This window comes from Mastigoproctus giganteus, chromosome 2, assembly GCF_048544385.1.
Source record: "Mastigoproctus giganteus isolate SK-2022 chromosome 2, ASM4854438v1, whole genome shotgun sequence".
Taxonomy (NCBI): Eukaryota; Metazoa; Arthropoda; class Arachnida; order Uropygi; family Thelyphonidae; genus Mastigoproctus; species Mastigoproctus giganteus.
This window is the reverse complement of record NC_143576.1, coordinates 184949691-184973382: the sequence shown is the minus strand read 5'-3', so window position 1 is coordinate 184973382 and position 23692 is coordinate 184949691. Positions and strand designations below refer to the sequence as shown.

At 37.5% G+C, this 23692-nt stretch overlaps 1 protein-coding gene across 1 annotated transcript in view; it reads left to right on the top strand.

The window, feature by feature from the left end:
* Positions 1–345: 345 nt before the first annotated feature.
* LOC150089832 (myosin-2 essential light chain-like) overlaps positions 346–23692 on the top strand; it is a 38444-nt gene continuing 15097 nt past the window's right edge. Inside the window, exons 1-2 of the mRNA XM_090368843.1 lie at positions 346–460; positions 561–588. Of these exons, the coding sequence (XP_090224969.1) occupies positions 458–460; positions 561–588 (31 nt within the window). The 5' untranslated portion in view covers positions 346–457. The remainder of the gene's footprint in view (positions 461–560; positions 589–23692) is intronic.

Genomic DNA, 23692 nt, shown 5'->3' with positions numbered 1-23692 from the left:
ATGAACCCTGTGGAGCATTTTTTAATGCTGTGGAAAGGTCTGTTTGAGCTTTGGATCCTCCACCCAGGAATGCGACAGAATTTAAAACTGTGCTTATCTTCTGTAATGGTATAGCGTATAAATGAAGTAAGAAGTATGGTAATCGCCTGTTTTATTTCTTTCTCCCATTCATTCTTCCTTTATTTTTTTATTTATAATTTTTTCATGGTAGCGCGAGTTCGAAATGTTATGTGTAATTTCACGTGTTATAAGCTGTCACTGTGATTTCAATTTTTCCATGTCACAGTTTCGAACTGTGACATGTTCGGTGCAATGATAAAATCACAGGTTGTGATTTTATGACCTATTCCTTGATTTGGTGCTAACAAGTTAGGCACAGAGTAGTAACATATCTTACTTCTCTGTGACGTTAGGCTACTGGCTGTTGTCTTAGTGTTGTTGAGAACTTTTATTGATTATGGTAACATTTTTATATGATTACAATAGATGTTTGTTTAATTTTTTCTTTTGAAATATAAAGTTTGCCTTTATTTAAATTATATTTTTTTCATTTTCAACAGGCAGTTTTTTCTGAAGAACAGATGACAGGTATGTTTGTATTTATTGTTAGTACACAAATGATGCTCTTCTTTCTGAATTACTAGTTAGCATGTATATATAAAGTGAAGAACTGCACGTTGTTTAACGTATTGTAAATTTATATTAGTGAAAGTTTACGATTGATGTTTTTCTCTAAGACATTCAGTGACGTTTTTAAATGAGATTGATAAACAAGCTCCTTTTGAACTCATTACCAAACATGGTCATGAAAAGGCTTTTTTGTCCTACTTTAAAGCTAACTAAACAGATACTGTTGAAAAATTACGAATGAAAATGGATAGTAATGTAATCGCATTTAAATTATATCGAATTGAATAATTACGAACTATATTTATAAAAACATTAAAATTTTGAAAGGTTATGAAACAATTTATTAAACAAATCTGATTAGGTGATAGAATTAGGTTGTAAGCAGGGTGTGAATGAGGCGGCAACGCCTTTTCAGTTTAAAACAAAGCTAGAGCATTTTATGTGGTAAACGTCCCAACGGTTTTCCAGAAATGGTCATTGTCAATTACAAGTGCGAGCACATAAGTAATTTATCGTGGTGCGATGCAACTACCATAGCGTCGCGTGTGCATGGGGGGGGGGTTATATTTTTCAAAATACAGTAAAACTTCGATTTAATATATTATTATTAGCCATATAGTGCAAGGAAGCCTGAAGCTTATGCTTCAGGCTTCCTTGCACTATATGGCTCTCTCAGGGTACTCAAAAAAAATTTGAGTAGCCTGAGAGTGAGTGAGTGTATATGCATGTGTTTGTTTGTGTGTGTATGTTATTATTATTATTAGCTATATCATGCAAGGAAGCCTGAGGCTTATGCTGCACAAGCCAAAAAATTCCCGAGTTTCCCTGAGAGAGAGAGAGTCAAAAGTAGAAGGGAATCACCAAGAAGAGAAAAATGATGATATCCAGATCAGGACCCTGGGTGTGCCAGGCCCATACTCACCAGATGTGAGTCCCTGGAGATATGTATGAACACTGGGTTTTCTGAAAAGAAAATTCAAAGTTTTATGTGTGAAACAACTGAACTTTATTCCTAATTTTATACAGATATATAATAATAACTTTATTTATCATCAGTTTGCTATACATAGAATGAATAATTTGAAATATGTATACAATTATATATACTAATCGTATGGAAAATAAGTAATATTCTGTAACGAAATTCATTGCGATTCTATCAGTATATTTTTTAAGAAAATAAATACATATTACTTGATACCTTCTGAATGTTGGTGGACCCTCTGGAACTGGTCTACAGACCCCCAAGGGGTCCGTGGATCACAGTTTGGGAAATGCTGATGTAGGGTATGGCCTGTCTGTTAAGCCTGACAGCCCATTTAACTTGAAAGAAATAGATATAGTTATCAAAGTTGTCATTATGCCATTATAAAAAAGAAAAATACAGGGGTTGACAAAATAATGGAAACACCTGCTGTGAATGTAGTAGCACACAGCAGTACAGTATATACATATTTATATGTCGTACAGTAGTATGACATATTCATGAACAGGCAGTGATGATTTTTTTATTTGTTTGTTTCTTGTAGGTAGTACTGTGAAAGAAAGGTGATAAAAGCTGATATTTATTTAAAGGTGATATAAAAAGGTACATGCAGAAAAGGACTGACCTGTCTGAATGAAATCCAAAGAGGTCAAATTGTTGGTGCAGTGCACATTTAGCAGAGGCATTCATGACTAAAACTGCTGATCTGTTTAATGTATCCATATTAACTGAAAGTGGTGCCTGCATTTACCAAATGTGGAAAAACAAAATCTGATAGGACAATTGTGTCAGAAAAATCAGAACTGACTGAAAGAGACTGCTGGACACTGAAAAGGATTGTAGCCTGTGAAATATAAAACTACTGCATGAAAACTAACTGTTGAACTTAATGTCTTAAGCAAAACGGTTCAGCAAGAACTTCATAAAGCTGAAATTTATGGTACAACCACTATTACCAAAGAAAGGGGATGCAATAGTATAGAGACACAAAAACTGGACACATTATGATTGGAAATGTCATGTTTTCGGACAAATTGTCATTCACACTTTTTCCAACACCTGGGAGAGTTTATATTTGGCAAATGCTGCTAAAGGAAGAACATCGTTTTGACTGGAGGAGAATCAATAATAGTTTAGGCTGCAGTATCTTGGTATTCTTTAGGTCCTGTCATCACCCCGAATGGATGAATTTCTCCCGCTGTTTACTGTGATCTTCTGAGTGAGCGGCCAGGTTCATCATCAGCCATTTTAAATCCACTGCAGGATGAAGGCCTCTCCAGCAACTTTCCAGTTCCTTCTGTTTTGAGCACTGGCCATCCATTTACTACTCAAAAACTCATGAATTTCATCCATCCATCTCCGCCTTTGTCTTCCAGGTTTTCTTCTAGCTCCTCTTAGGTACCATTCTGTTATTTTCTTAGTCCATCTGTCATCATGTCTTCTAGCTATGTGTCCTGCCCAAGACCATTTTAGTTCTTTAGTTTTGATAAGAATGTCCTTTACTTGAGTTTGCTGCCTAATCCATGTGTTTCTCTTCTTATCTAACAGTCTGATTCCCAATATAATTCGTTCCATTCTTCGCTGTGTAGTTCTCAGCTTCTCTTCCATTCTTTTGGTGAGTGCCCAAGTTTCACTTCCATAAGTCATGGTGGGGAGTATACATTGGTTCGTTATTTTACGTTTCAGACAAACTGGGATATTGTTCTTCAGTATGTGACTATATTTCCTGAATGCTATCCATCCAAAATTTATTCTTCTCTTGACTTCCAGCCATTTATCATTATTACAGCGCATAACTTGTCCAGGATAAATATATGATTCCACCTTTTCAATTACTGCTCCTTCAATCATTATTTCCCTTTCCGTGGCATACTTGTTCATCATTACTTTTGTTTTAGCCATATTCATCTTTAGTCCAAAATCCTTACTAACTGTGCATAACTGATTAAGATTTTCCTCTAATTCTTTGGGATCGTGGCTTATGACCACAATGTCATCTGCAAATCGTAAATGGTTTAGGTACTCTCCGTTCACATTGACTCCTTTCTGCGACCAGTCTAATCTTCTGAAAGCTTCCTCAAGGGCAGCAGTAAACAGCTTCGGAGATATTGTGTCTCCTTGTCGAACTCCTTTCTCAATTTTAAATTTCCTACTGTCTTTGTCTAGTCTAATAAAGGATGTAGCACTCTCATATATTTTCTTCAAAATCATAATATATGGAGTATCTATGCCTTGTCTTTCCAGTGCCCCAAACATTGCCTTATGCTGTATGGAGTCAAATGCCTTTTCATAATCCACAAATGCCAGGCATAATGGTGTTTTATATTCATTTGCTTTCTCCATTAGCTGTGATATTACGTGAAGGTGATCCATAGTTGAGAATCCTGTCCTAAAGCCAGCTTGCTCTTTCGGTTGATTCTCATCAAGTATTCTTTCTAATCTGTTAGTAATGACCCTTGTGAACAACTTGTAGATATGGGATAACAAGCTAATTGGTCTATAATTTCCAATTTCTGATTTATCTCCTTTCTTATGCAGCAAAACTATGATTGCATTATTCCATTGCTTAGGCATCACACCTTTTCTAATGCACTTTGTGAAGAGCCTTGCCAGTTTTTGTGTTATGTCTCTTCCTCCCAATTTTAACAACTCTACAGTAACTTCATCTTCCTCCGGGGCTTTCTGATTCTTCATTTTCTTCAATGCATGTTCTACCTCATCAGGAAGAATATCGGGTATGTCGTATGTGTTGCTACTTTGCAATCCATCTTCCCCACTGCTGGTATCATTCCCTCGCTCCTTGTATAATTCTCTATAGTAGTCTTCTGCTATTTGAATTATGCCTTCTCTGCTGTTTATAAGTACACCATTGCTATTCTTCAGTTTCAGTATCATTTGTCTTTCTGTATTACTGCTCATGGCTGCTGATTTAAATCCTTTGTTTTCCCTTAATGCTTGTTCTACTTTTCTTGTGTTAAATCTTCTTATGTCCTCTCTGAGTCTCTTTCTAATGGCTTTGCATAACTCAGTATACTCAATTTTCTCCCTGTCAGTGTTTTTCTTGCTCTTCATTTGTCGTCTTTGGTTCATCATGACAAGTGTTTCTTGACTAATGTTTTCTTCTTTGGATTTCTGTTTCCCTATAGGTTTCTTGGGCTTTATCACTTTCAGAAAGTTGTAATATTCCTCTTCGATATCTTGGTCCTGAGCAGTCTGCAGAAGCTCAAACTTGTTCTTCAGTTCCAGTACATACTGCTTTTTCTCCTCCTCTGTTATTTCAAAGACCTTTGTATTATTTACTCGAATCAGTTTTTTCCTTTCCTTTCCTACATCTATATCAAGTGTACATCTTACCATTCTGTGATCACTTCCAACATTTACCTTATTCAGGACGGTAACATCATTCACAATATATCTTCTGTTAGTGAGGATGAAGTCGATTTCATTAGTTGTTAATCCATTTGGACTCTTCCATGTCCACTTTCTGTTCACCCTTTTCTTGAAAAAAGTGTTCATTACTGACATTCCTTGAGATTCTGCAAATTCCACAAGTCTTTCACCCCTTTTATTTCTTTCACCAATTCCAAAATTTCCTATAGTTCCTCTTTCTGCGCTGTTTTGCCTTTTTCCAACCTTAGCATTGAAGTCGCCCATAATAATAGTGTAGTGGGTTTTCTGCTCATCTAGAAGACTCTCAATTTCAGTGTACATTTCTTCAACCTCTTCATCATCATGGCTCGATGTTGGTGCATAAATCATTATAATCTTTAGCTTGTACCTCTTAGAAATCTTGAGTATTAGTCTTGACACCCTTGGTGATGTACTTTTGAATTCCAAAATGTTGTTTTTAAAATCTTTATGGACCAGAAACCCAACTCCACCTTCACTCCTTTCACTGTTTCCATTGGTGTACAGCAGATTTCCACTTGATAAACTTATAAGCGATTCATTTCTTCTTCTTGTTTCAGCCAAACCGATGATATTCCAATTCACATTTTCTAATTCCTTTTCCAGCTCTAATATCCTGTCTTCACCGATGAGTGATCGTACGTTATAACAGGCCAAGTTCAATTTCCGTGCATGGCAGCCTGGTCGTACCCAGAGATTCTTAGCACCCTCTGCTTCCACTCTGATCCTCTCGCTGCCGTAAGAGGGAGAGTGAAAGCTGCTGGGGACTGAGGGCCATTTGTATTGTTGTGCTCTCATTGCTGGAGGGTTTGGTCTTTTCCTCTTCACGCTGACCAGGCGTCTTGAAGAGAACCACTCTACACGTTCGTTGCCACCTAAGTGACGTAACAGGGCTTACCATCGAGAAGGTGTGCATGAGTGGATTTTAGGGAGGCAGGCCAACCGGACTTCTCCTAAATCTTCTGTAATAGAGAGATATTGGATCCATCAGTGTTTTAGGCTGAGTGTCTGATAACACACAGGATACCTGTTCCCCTAAGCCAGGTTCATACCATGGTGCAAATTGTTGTTGTTGTTGTTATTTGGTTTTTAGGAGCATTAGCAACTAAGGCCATATTGCTCCGGGGATATGCGATGGTCATTCCCTGACCTTTCCACATCCTCCATATTTGGTGGCTCACGGGCTCGAACCCCGGTCTAATCAAGAAGCGTGTGCTACGCACTGCCGCTCCTGCCCACCCGGCTACAGAGGCGCCAAGGGCGACTGTGGCACAACGGTTCAAATTGTTTCAAACGATTGAATGCATCTAGCTGAGTGTATTGGAGCATTATCATCCTTCAAGATGATAATGCTCCAATACACTTAGGCAGATGTGTCCAGTCATGGTTTGAGAAGCATAAAACAGACTAAGCATTCTTCTAAATGGACTTAAGTGCATATCTTTTATCAGACTTGAATGTTATTGAGCCACTGTGGTCATATTTGAAGAGGAGAGTGAGAAGCAGATTTCCTCCCCCTTCATCACTCAAGGAGCTTGAAACCTTCTTCCATGAAGAATGATCAAATATTTCTCTTATGACAGTTCGAGATTAAATTGAATTTATTCCATATAATTTATACAAGTTTTAAAACAAATTGCTTTAAAAGCAAAGGGTGGCCCAACACCATATTAGTGTATACTTGTAAATCTTATCACATGTGTTTCCATTATTTTGTTCATCCTCTTGTAAAGGTGCAAAATTTTGTACTACAACACATGATGGCAACTATAGAACACTACTGTAATGGGAAAAACTTTACACCACATGTGTTTTTGGCAAATTTGAATGAATTGCAGTATTTTGGGGGCATCCACTATGGCCAAACAGATAAAAATGCTGAAGTTGAAAGGTTGTAGGCTGTATGGCTTGTTGTGGCAAGTGGGTTGCAGGCCACAAGACAAGTATCTTACCATTAATTGTGCATTTTTCAAAATAGAATTTAAATTTTGTTATCTACATTTCTATTCACATTTTCCTTTTTTATGTTTAATAATTAAATACAAAAATCCATCAATTGTTATATAATACTAATAAACTTCCTGGGCGAAGGTAAAGAAAGCCTGCACGAGAACAACGAGAAACGTCGGATAACTTACGCGGAAAATTAGTTTGCCGATACGGCACTCTAGCGCTGCTCACTCGGTAAACAGACGGTAGGTGTTAACGGTCTGGAGCAAAGTCGAGAACGATATACTGATTGACAGGTAGGCGTGGCAAACGACGTGCTGATTGGTGCGCGAACACAACACACGATAACATCGGTTTAGTATCACTGTAGCAGCACTAATGGTAACTTGTCCTAATCGTACATGCCCTAACATTTACTGTAACGGTGAAAAAAGATCAGGTTACCTCGACTTGAATCCCATGGGAGCTTGAACCCCTCCCGAAGTGGAGGGGGTAACCTAACCTTTTTTCTTTAGAATCAGTCATATTTAGAAATACATTCATAAAAAAATAAATTTTTTTATGACCGTATTTTTATTTTCTTGTTCAATAATATGCCCTAATGGTGAAAATAGGTCAGGTTACCTCCACTTGAATCCCATGGGAGCTTGAACCTCTCCCGAAATGGAGGGGGTAACCTAACCTTTTTTCTTTAGAATCATGAGTGGACTAGCACATAAATTGTTTATTAATAAAATATTAATTTTTTTTATTAATGTACTTTTATTTTTAAAGACACTCATGCGGATACACACGTATCATAACGTCAATCAGCACCTTAATAGCTATTCAGTATACTGTATATATAAAGAATCTTTCTTTCTTTTTCTATTATTTCCCAACCTAACGTTTAAGTTTAGGTCGCGAAATACAAGGAAACCTTCTCTTTTATTTCCTAACCTACCATTTAAACTCAGGTTATGAAATACAACGAAAAACAAAGAAACCTTTTCCTTTTTTCGTAACCAAACCTAAATCAATAATACAGTAAAAGCACTCATCAACTCCAAAAATCTGCTTTTAATATGAGAAAAAAAAAAAAAAAAAAACACAATGAAGAACATAAAATGAACGGAACGAAACTTTCTCAGAAAAAAAATTCATGAGTACAAATCATACAGTTGGACCTGAATAGCTATTCGCAATTTGAGTAACAATATTGTGAAAAGTATCTTCATGATTTTTCCCATAAATTTGACGCCACATATATTCATTAATGTGACCCATCAACATATGTTTACAGCTGCCATTTACTCCTTTAGTTACACTTTTTAGTTTCTTCCACTGGGCTTCGATATTATTCGTATGTGCTCCTGTATGTGGATCTACAAAATGTTCCTTGTGTTTCACCGTTAAATGTTTGTACTTCTTTTTTTCTAAGGCCGTAATACGGCTATATGCACGCCATTCATCTGTTATGATGGTAGTATTTTTCTTCACTACTTTTCTAATAATGCGCAAAAGAGTTTTTGCTTTCCGATTTTTTATCAATTTCATGAAGACGAATTTAGATTCTCTTTCGAACACACCAAACACCCATTTCTTCTTAGCAGTTAAATTTCGTCCTCTGTGATGTTTTGGTTTTACCAGTACAGTTTCGTCTGCTTCTACAATTTTCCCCGATCCACCCAACTTAATGGGTTTTTTTATTAACTGCAATCCGCAAATATCTCTTAGTTTCTTATAAAACTTAATTGCTGTCACTTTCGAAATTTCCAGATGGAATGCTGTCTTAATTACTGGCATGCACGTTGACCAAAAGTATATAATGTACATTATCTTTTTCAATGAAACTTTTGTATTTTCCATAAAACTATGTTTCAATAAAGAAACTTGTGAAGAACATTTTTTGCAAAACCACAACTTTCCACATGACTCTGTTCGTGATTCAATTAGTTTAAAATAATCATTGCACTTAAAACAGTACAATTTCGGTCTTATCAATTTAGTTTTCATCAAAAAATCGAGCAACGTTTCATTTTCCTTGCAAATTTCTTCCATCTTTAAAAGATTCATCGCTACTATTACCTGTTCACCATTTATTACAAAACTATTATGCACCGTTCTTTACTGGTAAATACACATCATAATGCCAACCAATGACTACACAGTACCTTGTCGTCTGTCGCGCCCACCACCGATCATTTCATTGTTTGCCACGCCTACCTGTCAATCAGTATATCGTTCTCGACTTTGCTCCAGTCCGATAACACCTACCGTCTGTTTACCGAGTGAGCAGCGCTAGAGTGCCGTATCGGCAAACTAATTTACCGTGTAAGTTATCCGACGTTTGTCGTCGTTCTCGTGCAGGCTTTCTTTACCCAAGCCACTTCCTGTTCTGAGGAAGTTACATAAAACATGAAAGCAATATAGAACAGGTTAGTTAATGTACACAGTGTGATACATGGCAGGTGCATTAGCAAACAGTAATAATTCATGATTTATAACAAGAAAACAAGCAAAAAGCAACAACTTTTTAGGCACAAAGTAACAAAATTTTGTTTCTGTGCATCTGTCATATTGCCCATTCACTCTTCCAACTAGTTCATAGCAACAAACATAATATCCAAGGCTAAGCTAAAACATAGTTTTAGCCCATGTAATACATGTTAAAAAAATATGTAACAACTTGACTCCCAGTCGATGGATTTTCATTAAATTTTACATTTGGGCATTTTAAGAAGACTTATAGAGCTATCCCAAACTTAATTAAAACTGGAATAATAGAAATCCAACAATTATTACCTTGTCCTCTGTCCTCGCGTAATAACTTGACTCCTAATAGATATGTTTCCTTTTCACGAAATTTTATATTTTGCTCTTTAGAATGATTTGTTGACCATTCCAAATTTTATTAAAATTGAACCAAAAGAAATTTGGACTGGCTCAATAAATCTTTTTTAAAATATCTGAATATAAAATGTTAAAATCTATCCATTGGGAGTAAAGTTGTTACATGCAGATGGAAGACATGGTGAAGATAATAGGTGTATTGTGCATATGTTCTACTGTACTTAAAAATAAGATATTATTAAAAATGGATATTTTCAAAAGTATCTATAATTTGTGACATGCTAGTTTAAAACTTGGGGGTATCATAATACTTAAAGGTAGCCCATGTGGATGTAGGCCACATAGGGTGAAGGAATGGGCCACAAGTTGGGCATCCCTATAGTATTGCATATTAAGTTCACTTGAGAGGAAAAATTTTTCTTTGCATGCTTCAGTTTTGCCCTAAACTGGACATTTTCCCATATTATATGAATTTGGGCTTGTTTATAGTTTCTATATAATAGAAGGAACAGTAGACATAAATTAGATATGCTATTTCAACAAATTACATCAATGGCTATGAAAGAGAGCAGATGCTAAATACTGTATTTTGTTTTTTTTTTTCATCTGATTAGTGGATACTGTACTGGTAATTGAAAGCAAGGCCAGCCACCTCATTAGCTGTAAGTTAAATTGTTTTATTGTGAAAATAATTTAACTTATCGTAAATACCATAAGACTAAAGCAGTTACGTCACTGGGTCCTGTACAAACAAAAGACTTAGTTTTGTGGGTGTTGTCAGTTATTCTAGAGCAGTTATTTTATTTAACTGCTGGCTTAACCTCTGACCATAACCCATCAGTAGTTGCTGGAAAATTTTAAACTGCTCTCTGAGTGCAAAAATTTATAAAGAATATATAAATATATATTCTTTATATATTTATATATTCTTTATATTTCCACCTAGAAATCAGCAAAAAATAATTCAAAATTGTACATTTGTTTTATGCCCCTTATTATTTCAATTTTTTCTGAACACAACTGTGAAAAATCCATGTTCTATATTAAAAACATTTTTGATTAATTTTTGAAAATTAAAACTTACTTTAAACCTGTTGGAGAACCGCAGATTTAAAACTGCACCCTTCATCCTACACTTTGGTTCATGGAGAGTGTGTCAGTAATAAGCTCTCGTTGCATGAAACCTAGTGCACACATAAAGAGTTTGATTCTGGATTTCTAGGTGGTAGATAATTCATAATCTGGTGCAGTGCCACCACTTTGCTCATTGGTGACTTCGAGTGGTGGTTGTGGTTGTTATTTGGTTTTTAGGAGCATTAGCAACTAAGGCCATATTGCTCCGGGGATATGCGGTGGTCATTCCTTGACCTTTCCGCATCCTCCATATTTGGTGGCTCACGGTCTTGAACCCCGGTCTAATCAAGAAGCGTGTGCTACGCATGAAACCTAGTGCACACATAAAGAGTTTGATTCTGGATTTCTAGTTGGTAGATAATTCATAATCTGGTGCAATGCCACCACTTTGCTCATTGGTGACTTCGAGTGGTGGTTGTTGTTGTTGTTATTTGGTTTTTAGGAGCATTAGCAACTAAGGCCGTATTGCTCCGGGGATATGCGGTGGTCATTCCTTGACCTTTCCGCATCCTCCATATTTGGTGGCTCACGGGCTCGAACCCCGGTCTAATCAAGAAGCATGTGCTACGCACTGCTGCTCCTGGCCACCTGGCTACGGAGGCGCCTCTCAAGTGGTGGAACCCATGTTTAGTCTCCAGAGCAAAGCTCCGGCAACCCCCATCCCATCAATTCCATCATGCAGTATGATTGATATCTTTTGAGGTTATAATGGACATCATGGTGAGATTCAATCTTCCTTACATTTCGAGGGTACAGCTCTAAAACAGTGTTCGCAGGCCGGCTGTTAGATAGTTCACCAGACGAAACCTATTGGTAACTCTCTAGGAGGTTTCTGGACCAGCTAGTGTATAATCTCACTGCTTCTATTCTGCCAGGTAGCGACTGGAGGGAGGGGGGGACATGGTCGAGGCAATGTTGTGACAAGGAGTTGGCTATATACTTACCATATGTATACCATATCCAAAAATTTCATTACTTCATACAGCATGTCATCACCACCATCCACCAGGCGCCTCCGTAGCCAGGTGGGAAGGAGCAGTAGTGCGTAGCACACGCTTCTTGATTAGACCGGGGTTCGAGCCCGTCACCACCAAATACGGAGGATGCGGAAAGGTCAGGGAATGACCACCGCATATCTCGGAGCAATATGGCCTTAGTTGCTAATGCTCCTAAAAACCAAATAACTAACAAATAACACCACCATCCACCATTTCTTCTGAATACTTCTGAATTAATTATCAAAATAATGGAACAAACTGATCTGCGAAAAGATCTGAACATCCCAAACACCTAGTTAATTTCACAAATATACATGGTCTCAGTTCTAATCTCAATGTGTCCATTACCACTTACAGTCTGCTAAGCTCCATGTTCCTTTTCTGGCAGAATCTCAGTTATCAGTTGATTCAACAACTGCTCATCTCAGTTCTCCAAATTATTCACTGTATGATTCCTTTTGCTTCGAACGTGGTACTTGTGCATATGTCTGCTCTGATAATCACTGTCAGAGACAGTAATTTGGAATTTCCTCATTTTGATCTTCTCTGGCTTAAAATCTCTTTACCCCATTCTATCAAATTCATCTGTTGCCTCTATTGTTCTCCAACTTCACTAATCATTTGGAACTTTTTGACTTCCTCTCTTTGAAACTTGACTTTCTCCAGTCCTACTTTCATAACAGTAAGGTAATTTTCCTTGATGATTTTAATGTTTACAACTCCAGCTAGCTTCCTTTTTTAAGTTACATGAACACAGCTGGTTGTGATGCTAAAGTTTTGGCAATTACTAATGACCTTGCACAAATTGTTTATTTACCTACCAGAATACCAGACAATCCTAACCACGCTTAATATTTTTTTCACAAACAACCCTAAGTACATGGTCGAAGGAGTGGCCCTCTAGGCACCTCAGATCACAACTTGTGGTGATGGTCTCTTCTCCAGTGGAGCCTTTCTCTCATGGTCATTCTCAGCCTTGTGTTGTTTGGCATTACAAGAATGCGAAATGGGATGATCTGTGATATTTCTTTTCCTTGGTTGGATTACTGCTTCAAATCATCAGATATCAATGTTTGCTCAGATCATCAGTGAAATTATTATTGTAGGGATGAAATCCTTTATTCCACACTCCACCTTAAAATCTTATCCTTTATCTAAATTTTGATTTTCTAATAAATGTGCTAAGGCTGTTCGAGATAAAAATGTTGCATATAGTAATTAATTTGTATCGAAATCTACATGTTCATTTTCTACCTACACAAAAGCTCTCAACATTTGTAAAGCAGTTATTAATCAGTTTGAACAGGCTAAAAGTAGAAAACTTGCTTCTTGTCGTAATGGTAATTGAGTATTCTGGTGTCTTGCCAAAGCTATTGGCCGCAGCTTATGCCCATCTCTGTTGCCACCTCTGTCAGAACCAGATGGTTCTATTGCCACTTCAGCCAAAGGTAAAGCTGTCTTCTAGCATACTATTTTTTTTTAACTCGTATATTGATGATCTTGATAAACCACCTCCCACCATTCCCAGTACACTTCATTCAGTGCCTCCTGTGGTCAAGGATGTCAGAAGGATTTTGAAAGATCTTAATGCTCATAAAAAATCTTCAGGTCCTGATGGTAACACGCACTCACACACAGTGTATAATATATTTTTGTAATATTAACTTGCATGCTTATTCTTTTATTATTCAACCAGTTAATGTAACTGTTTATTTATTTATGATAGTCATTCTGTGAGAGTATGTTTTTTCTTTGAATATAAAAATCAGTTATGTGGAATGTCTCAATATCTATTAATTAATTATTTAATAGATTTTAAAGTGCAGCAACTTGAAGTTTATAAGAGACGTGGGTTTATGTGTTCACAATTCTTGAATTCTAAAAATATGTAAGCTCTCAGTAGCACTCAGTTTTGAAAATATTTATACAACTACTTCTCTATTAATTTTGAAAAATTTGAATAATTGAATAATATACATTAGTATTAGTATTGATTAAAATGATCCAAGAGACAAGCTTATGTAACATTTGAAATTGCATCTTATAATTATGGTCCACAACGTTAGTTTTTGTTTATACTTCAACAAGACCACTAGGACAGAAGAGTTTACATTAATTATTTTGACAATGAACGTGATCATTAATTGCATTTAGCAGTCACAGGAACTCGAACTGTGGTCCACTCAAAGCACATGTGCTTTGCATCCTTGTGCCTAACAACTCAACTACATCCGGCTGAAGTGCAAAAGTTATTATGAAGTGACATAAGTTGCATCTAGTAATATAGCTCTATGCAAAATTACATTTGGAAACTGTAAAGGGGGAAAAATAACATCAAATTGCATTTATTCCGTTTCTAGATTCCCTTCACCATTCAACTTATTTTTTAAGTTGACTGGTGAGGGGAATCTAGAAAGGGAATAGAACCACAGGATATCCTGTGTTTCTATTTCCACAATTATATGGAAATATTTTATTTAACAAAATATTTTGATATCTTTCTGGTTAATTTGTATGCGTGCATGACAATGCTACCCTTGAGTCTATAATGTTGACAGAGCTGATATTCATGTCCCACTTGAGAGTTAAGGATCAAATTTTGACGAATTGTGGTCGTTTTGTGACAAACATATTCTCTGCATTCACCTTTACAGTTTTGGGGCTGCCAGTAATTCAGGATATATTTCAAGGCCTATTAGACTGGACCAGGTGTTCAACAATATGGCAGGAGCTCAAAGTGTGGCACCCAAAATTCTAGATTCCCTTCACACTACACAGAGGAATGGGTCAAAAATTTCATTAATCCATACATGTTCTCTTTTCCCCACCAAAATTTTACCTCAGTACATCATGAATAGTTATACTAATAGAACAAAATTATCTGTGAAAATATATAAACCTCTCAAAAAAAAACTTTAATTCAACAAGTATCTTCTCTCATCTCAACCTTTAACCCATGCACAATACTAAGTATTCTGGGTTTTAGCACCCTTTTTTGTTTAGAGGTTTCATTGAAAAAAAAAAAAAAAAAAAAAAGTTTGAATTCTTATCTTTGTCCATTGCTCCTTATGATCTGCCAAACCCAACTTTTTCTGGCAAACTCAGTTATTCATTGCCTCAACAACTACCCATCTCATTTGTTCTAATTATTTTCTCTGTGGTTTTCCTTTTGCTTCAGAGGTGGTACTTGTGCATATGTCTGCTGTGATATATTTTGTCAAAGACTTCCTAATTTTGCCTTTAGCCAGTGGGTGGTTGATTTTGTTCACAATATTAAATTAATACACCAACCGTTTAAATTAACATAGTTTAATATTTACAAAAATAATGGATATTATAAAATAATCTATTTACAATGACTGACTTACTATACATTATAATAAAATAAATTGCAATAAAATAAAATAAAAGTAAAAAGTTAAAATACAATAAAATATAAATACTTAAAAGCGTTAAAACTGTGCAATTGTAGCTTTTGGGGTGCCTGCCTCCTTTCTCAACAACACAGCACATTAAGCAACACATCCTTAAGTATCAGGTTCATGGCACACGTGGTTGACCAGGCACATGAGCAGTATATTCTTTGTGTGTACTAGAACCGGAAGTGGCTCGGGGGCGTGGAAGGGAGAAACGCTCATCTTTTGCCAAGATTACAGCCTTGAAAAGGGGGTGAAGCCGAACACCCCTATCTCTATTCATAGTATTATTTTCAGATGAACCAATCCACAAACTGTCGAGCCACTTGCGGTCCCAGAATTTATGTGCCCGGTCAAGGATGACAGCATTCTCTGGGGAGACCTGGTGTTGTTTTTCCCAAAAATGCTCAGCAATAGCGGACTTGCTAAACTCTGCGGTCTGTATAGCCCTCGTGTGTTTCCCCAGACGATCTTTGAGCTGCCGTCCTGTTTCCCCCACAATCCAGGCATTTGATCTCGTATGTGACCCCACTGCTGGAATCCCTTGCAATGGGGTCATTAACCTGCGACACTACTGTGTGCAACCTCTGACCTGGAAGCTGCACACAGCGTGCCTGGTAAGTACGGAATATCCTTGCAATACATTCTGAAAGGCCCGGATAGTAGGGAATATAGGCTGTGGTGACTGGAACGGACGGAACTCTATGACCAGGCTCCACACCCCTACTATATTTATCTAAGATCCTCTTAGGGTAACCGCATTTCATAAGATCCGCCAAGATTTGTTCGATTTCTTTTTCTCTTTCCTCAGGGGTACTACAATGCGTCCCAGCCCTATCCAGAAGTGCCTTAGCGACACTGTTCTTACGCTGTAAAGTCTGCACCGACTTGTAATGGGTGTACTGGCTCCTATACATTGGTTTCCTATATACTCTGGTCTTATTTCTAGAGCCTTCTCTGTACACCATTACATCCAGGAATGGGAGGGCACCATCTACTTCTACCTCTGAGGTAAACTTTATGAATGGAGAGAAACCGTTGAGAAAACAAAGCACATCCTCTTCTCTCCCCTTCTGAACAAAGGTGAACGTGTCATCCATGTATCTCTTCCACTTCCGCATAGGGAACTCCAATCTTTCAAAGATTCTATTTTCTAATTCTTCCATAGCTAAGTTCGCAACAATGGTGCTAGTCGGAGAACTCATATCTGTGCCGTGAACCTGCCTGTACATCACCCCTTGAAATACCATAGTGGTACTTGAGAGGAACAATTCTACACCACAACAGATATCCTCCATATTTAAATGAGACCTAGCACTTAAAGTGTCATCTTTCTGCAGGGCCATTTTAACACATTGGACTCCATGATTTATAAGGATACATGTAAATAATGACACTACATCTAATGAAATCATAGTCTCATCATTGGACGCCTCCGTAGCCAGGTGGGAAGGGGGAGCAGTACGTAGCACACACTTCTTGATTAGACCGGGGTTCGAGCCCGTCACCACCAAATACGGAGGATGCGGAAAGGTCAGGGAATGACCACCGCATATTCCCGGAGCAATATGGCCTTAGTTGCTAATGCTCCTAAAAACCAAATAACAACAACAACATAGTCTCATCCCCCCCCCATAGTTTGGCTCTTCACAAAATTAACAAATTCTTTACTATCTTTAACCACACACATAGACCATCCCACTATAGGGGAAATCAGCTTAGCCAGAAATTTAGACATAGCATAGGTAGGGCTACCAATGAAAGAAACAATGAGTCTTAGTGGGACATCCACTTTGTGCATTTTCGGTAGCCCATAAAACCTGGGAAGTTGACACCCCGTAGCATGCATGGACCAAAACATCTCTTTAGAAATCTTCCCTGTTTTCAACCAATGCTGCAAAATCTTGATGTGTCATTCCAGGTTGGCTAATGGATTTCTTTGTAGTACCCCTCAGGAGAGAGAAAAAGAAATCGAACAAATCTTGGCGGATCTTGTGAAATGCGGTTACCCCCAGAGGATCTTAGATAAATATAGGAGGGGTGTGGAGCCTGGTCATAGAGTTCCGTCTGTTCCAGTCACCACAGCCTACATTCCCTACTATCCGGGCCTTTCAGAACGTATTGCAAGGATATTCTGTACTTACCAGGCACGTTGTGTGCATCTTCCGGGTCAGAGGTTGCACACAGTAGTGTCGCAGGTTAAGGACCCCATTGCAGAGGATTCCAGCAGTGGGGTCATATATGAGATCAAATGCCCGGATTGTAGGGGGAAACAGGACAGCGGCTCAAAGATCATCTAGGGGAACACACGAGGGCTATACAGACCGCAGAGTTTAGCAAGTCCGCTATTGTCGAGCATTTTTGGGAAAAACAACAACAGGTCTCCCCAGAGAATGCTGTCATCCTTGACCGGGCACATAAATTCTGGGACCGCAAGTGGCTCGACAGTTTGTGGATTGGTTCATCTGAAGATAATACTATGAAAAGAGATAGGGGTGTTCGGCTTCATCCCCTTTTCGAGGCTGTAATCCTCGCAATAGATGAGCAATTTTGCCTTTCACGCCCCCGAGCCACTTCCGGTTTTTGGTACACATGAAGAATATACTGCTCATGTGCCTGGTCAACCACGTGTGCCATGAACCTGATACTTAAGGATGTGTTGCTTAATGTGCTGTGTTGTTGAGAAAGGAGGCAGGCACCCCCGAAAGCTACAATTGCACAGTTTTAACGCTTTTAAGTATTTATATTTTATTGTATTTTAACTTTTTACTTTTATTTTATTGCATTTTATTTTATTATAATGTATAGTAAGTCAGTCATTGTAAATAGCTTATTTTATAATATCGATTATTTTTGTAAATATTAAACTATGTTAATTTAAACGGTTGGTGTATTAATTTAATATTGTGAACATGAACTTTCCCAACCTTAGAGGCCTTTTTGAAGGGTGGTTGATTGCTGAAACAAACTTCCATCTGTCGTTGTGGAAGTTCACAGCTTAAATAAATTCAAGGCAGAACTAGACAAACATTTGGAATGAATGGGTGGGTGAAATGGTAAGGATTTTTTTTTTTGGCTGATGCTGTATAAGCTTTCTTTCTTGTATCATATGCCTCTACTAATGGTAATATGAAATCTCCTCTCACTTTATCCTCTCAGCTTAAAATCTCTCTACTTCATTCTGTCAAATTCATCTGTTGCCTCTGTCATTCTCCTAACTCTAGAAATCACTCTCAGAAATTTGACTTCCTTTCTTTAAAACTCTGCTTTCTCCAAACTAACTTTTTCTAATAGTGAATTAATCTTTCTTGGTGACTTTAATATCCATAATTCCAGGTAGCTTCAGTTTTCTGCTTGCAGGATCCATCTTGTTGACATGGGGAAGCATTTGTGATTACTATTGACCTTGCACAATTGTCAGGTATTGTAATATGTAAATAAACAATTGTTCATTTACCTATTAGAATCTTTTCTTGGTGCAGTATAACTGCAGTTGATTTTGCACCAGTAAAATCAAAACCAAACCTATTAGAATACCTGACCCAACCTTTTGATCTTTTTTGCACTAACAGCCATCCAAAGTACACAGTTAATGGTCCTCTGGGATCTCAAAAACTTGGTGATAGTTTCTTCTCCAGTGGAGACTCTCTTCCATAGCCATTCTCAACCTAGTACCATTTCACAATACAACAATGCAAAATGGGATGATCTGTATTAGTTTTATTTGATTAGAGATAATGTTAGTGAAACTATTTTTGTAAGAAAGAAATCCGGTATTCCTGATTCCATTCTGAACTATTGCCCTTTTTTGAAACCTTGGTTTTCCAATAAATGTGCTAAGACTGTTCAGACATGACATGTCATGTCATAATTGGCTTATACCCAAATCTCAACCATCACTTTCTGCTAACGCTCTCAACAGTTGTAAAAATTTATTAATCGGTGCAAACCCTATTTCGAACAGGCTAAGAATAAGAAACTAGCTTCATACTCAAATGACTATGGAATCTTCTGATCTCTGGCCAAAACTGTTGGATGAAACTTCTGTCCACCCATACTCCCCCCCCCCGTTATAATCTGCCATAAAAAAAAGAAAAACTCATTCTACTGAATACTTCTGATATGAATCCTAATCTTCAAAGAATCCCAAACAATCTTGCCAAGAGGTCTCCAAGCCTTGATATAATTTCTCCACTTGTTCTCAAAGCCCATTGCTTCAGTGCTTATTCCTGTTTTGTGTTGTCTGTTTTTTACACTTTCTTATTCTACTGATGGTTTTCCTTCTGCATAAAAGTTTGCTTGTGTTCAACCAATTCTTAAAAAAAAAAAAATATCAATCCCATCCAGTTTTTGTCCCATTGCACTTTTCTGTACTGAGTACTAGAAAAGGTCTGTCTGTGGATTTCTATAATACTTTTTAAAATAGTAACTCTTTAAAAAAGTATTATAGAAATCTATAGACTGCCAGTTTTTACATTTCCCTGAAACTGTTCATGATAAATGATTGCCAGTGTGCATTCTTCAGTGTCTACCAGCTGGCGATATCTTGACTTATATTAGTATTAGCTGTACGGTGCAAGGAAGCCCTGTGATTTTGATGTGCCAGTAAAAAAAATAAAATAAAATAAACAAACTACCTATATGTTTCCTTCCTCATGTAAGTATCTATCTAGCTGACCTTTGAATTGCCCAAGCTGCCAGCCTTAGCTACTTACAGAGGTAATTTATTCCAATAATTAACAATTCTCTAACTGAAAGAAAGCTCAATACACTGTGATCTAATACTTTTTCCCCTGTAATTTGAATACATTCCTCCTAATTCTGGAATAATTTATAATGGTGAAAATTTTATATTCATTTTATCCTCTGACAGTCTTATAGATATCACTCAGGACCCTTTAAGGTGGGTTGTCAGTCTTTCTACCCTTTTTTTTTTTTTTTTAGGTGTAATTTTTAAACTTGATCACAGTATTCCATGTGCAATCTTATAATTGCCTTGTATAGTGGGATTATGACCCCCCCAACCCATTGTCTCTCTACAAACAGATGTTTGATACATCATGATAGGATACTGTGTGGCCCTCTTTGTTATCTGTCCATCTGCTTGGAGAATTTCATGTCTGTCCATATCATGACTCTAGAATCCTCTTCCTCTGCTGTTTTAAATTGAATCCCACTAAGTGTACAGGCTATTTTGTATTGCTATTTCAAGTATGAGACTTTGCATTTTGCCCTATTAAAGCATAGCTGCCACTTTTCTGACCATCCTTTAAGCCTATTGAGGTCCTCCTGAAATAGCACTTTTTGGGACTGACCATTAATCCCTCTACTAGTCTTCACATCTGCAAAAATTAACATCATACCCTTTGCACCTTTATCACTGTCATTTATGAAAAGTACAAACAACTGTGGTCCCAGAACTTATCTCAGGAACTGCATTTCTAATGTTAGACCAATCTAAAGAGTAACCATTAACTGCTATCCTCTGCACCCTGCCCTGCAACCATCCTGTGATCCATCTCAGAATCTTATCCACGATCCCATTGCATTTTAGCTTATATGGTAACCTCTTATATGAGGAAATGAGTCAAATGCCAAATGACAGTTCGGTGAAACTCAAGCACTGCTTGCTCTTGGCATTTCTCTTTTGATTGCGTTTTTACAAAACATGATCAAAAGATTTAAAAAGGCCAAGAGCAAGTGCTTAGAGCAGTGTTTCTCAACCTGTGTGCTGCAGAAAATGCAGATTAAAAAAATAATAATAATGAATCCAAGTTTTATAATAAAAATTAATCCAAACAAACAATTCATTTATTTATGCTGTGCCTTCTGGTGGTCAGTGATTTTGATTCCTTATACTAGATCTGTTCACCTATACTATACAAATAAGTGTATTATTAAATATACCCAACAGAAATAACTTCCCATTTGTGAATATATTAATATAGTAGTGATGTAGTGTGCTGCAAAATTTTAGCATCTTTAAAAGTGTGCTGCAGCAATGAAAAAGTTGAGAAACACTGGCTTGGAGCATGATCAGCATCAGTTCACTATGGTATCTCAACGTGTTGAACTAAAACTTGTAGTAGTAGTGGCATGTGATGCAAGAAAGCAAGTGTATGAGCTTATGCAGCATCAGCCAAAAAAAAAAAAAAAATCACACCATTCCCTCCAAATGCCTGTCCAGTTCCTCCTTAAATTTATTTAACCTATCAACTTCCACAACGACAAATGGAAGTTTGTTCCAGCAATTAACCACCCGCTGGCTAAAGGCAAATTTCCGCACATCTATTCTACATATGTCGTTTCTTAATTTGAATTTATGCCCCCTTAGGTTCGCAATCTGAACAACTGGAAGGATCCCATCAGAATTCAGCGTGCTCAACCCATTCAAGGCCTTATACACCTCAATCAGATCACCGCGCAGGTGCCTAGTCTCCAGCCACTGCAATTTGCAGAACTTAAGCTTCTCTTGGTAAGAGGATCCCTTCATTCCCCTCACCAATCTTGTTGCCCTTCTCTGTACACGCTCAAGCAAATCTACATCCTTCCTAAAATGAGGCCTCCAGACCTGTATGCAGTACTCAAGGCGTGGCCTGACCATTGCCTTATACAGAGGGACAATCACCTCCTTTTCCCTGCTAGCAAAATTCCTATATATCATTGACAAAACCCTATGACCTGCCCTGGCAGCCTGTCTGCATTGCTCAGAAAACTTCATATCTGACTGCACAATTACTCCCAGGTCTTTTTCATTTTCTACCACCTTAAGTGTAGTACCACGTTTCTCTGGGGTTACTTCTACCCATATGCAGTACTTTGCATTTGTCAAGGTTAAACTTCAGTTGCCACTTCTTAGCCCATCTGCCCAAATTATCTAGATCCTGTTGCAGTAGCACACCGCAATTACTGTCATTAACAACCATGCCAATTTTTGTATCATCTTCAAACTTCGACACTAAGCCTGATATACCTTCATCAATATCATTGATAAATAAAAAATGGATTAATACAAAACAACAGAGGACCCAACACCGAACCGTGGGACTCCACTAATAACATTAGTCCATGAAGAGCAGCACCCATTAATTACCACCCTCTGTCTTCTTCCACTCAACCATCCTTTTATCGATTGCAGCAACTTATCCGTAATACCATTCTGCTCCAATTTGTACAATAGTCTTCCATGCGCAACAGTGTCAAAACTTTTCCTGAAATCCAAATATATGATATCAAAATTATTTTTTGCATCCAGTTCCTTTGTAACCACATAATAATATCCTATCAGATTTCTCAGACAAGACTTTCCCTTAACAAACCCATGCTGTGTCTGAATTATTGCTGCAGTCCTGTCTAGATGATCCTGCAATGAATCTTTAACTAGTGACTCCATTATTTTACCCGGAACAGAAGTTAAGCTAACTGGTGTGTAATTACTCGTGTCACCCTTCGATCCCTCTTTGTGAATTGGGGACACATTTGCACATCTCCAGTCCGTGGGGACCTTCCCTGAGTCCAAGGATGCTCTCATAATTATGGCCAAGGATTTGCTTACTTCCTTTGCTGCCTCCTTTAATATAACTGGATAGATCCTATCCACCCCAGGTGCCTTTCTTATGGTTAACTTCAACAATTTCTCCTCCACTTTGTTCTCAGTTATTACAAAATCATTAAGCACCCTGGTACAATTTGATAACCTGCCATTTTCAAACCTTAATAACTCCTCATGTGTGAATGTAGATGCAAAATACTCATTCAGTTTGTTTGCTATCTGAGCAGGATCATCAACAGTCGAACCATCAATATCAAGTCTTCTTCAATCCTTTTTTTTTTTTTTCCCCACACAACAAGTGCATCATGACAGAAAAAGGAGACTGCACTGCTTCCTTGATATCACAGAGCTGGTGAGTGTATAAGTGCAATTTAACTCCTTATATGTATGTGTGCTGTGGGTATATGGTAACCTGATAGACCAGATAGACAGATGATAGAGCTTTGTCACATCTGCATTGCTGGACATGATTGAGAGATTGTCTGCATGCATGTGTGATGTGTGACAGGTGTACATGATTTTCTATGTTAGGGGTGTCTGTTCCCACAAAAAAGGATATGAGTGTGCAAGTGTATGTGTATGAAAGTGTTGATGTATATGAATGGGAATACCTGGAAAAAAAAAAATTTATCAGTGCTGTCTTATTCAGGGTACTGTACTCAGTGGAATAAGCATGTGTAAATGATGATTGAATGAGACTGTCATATAAATGTTAACTGTTATGCCCTGAATGTGTCACCTGTGTAAACTTTGTGGTGATTGAGTGAATATTATGGTTAGTATAAAA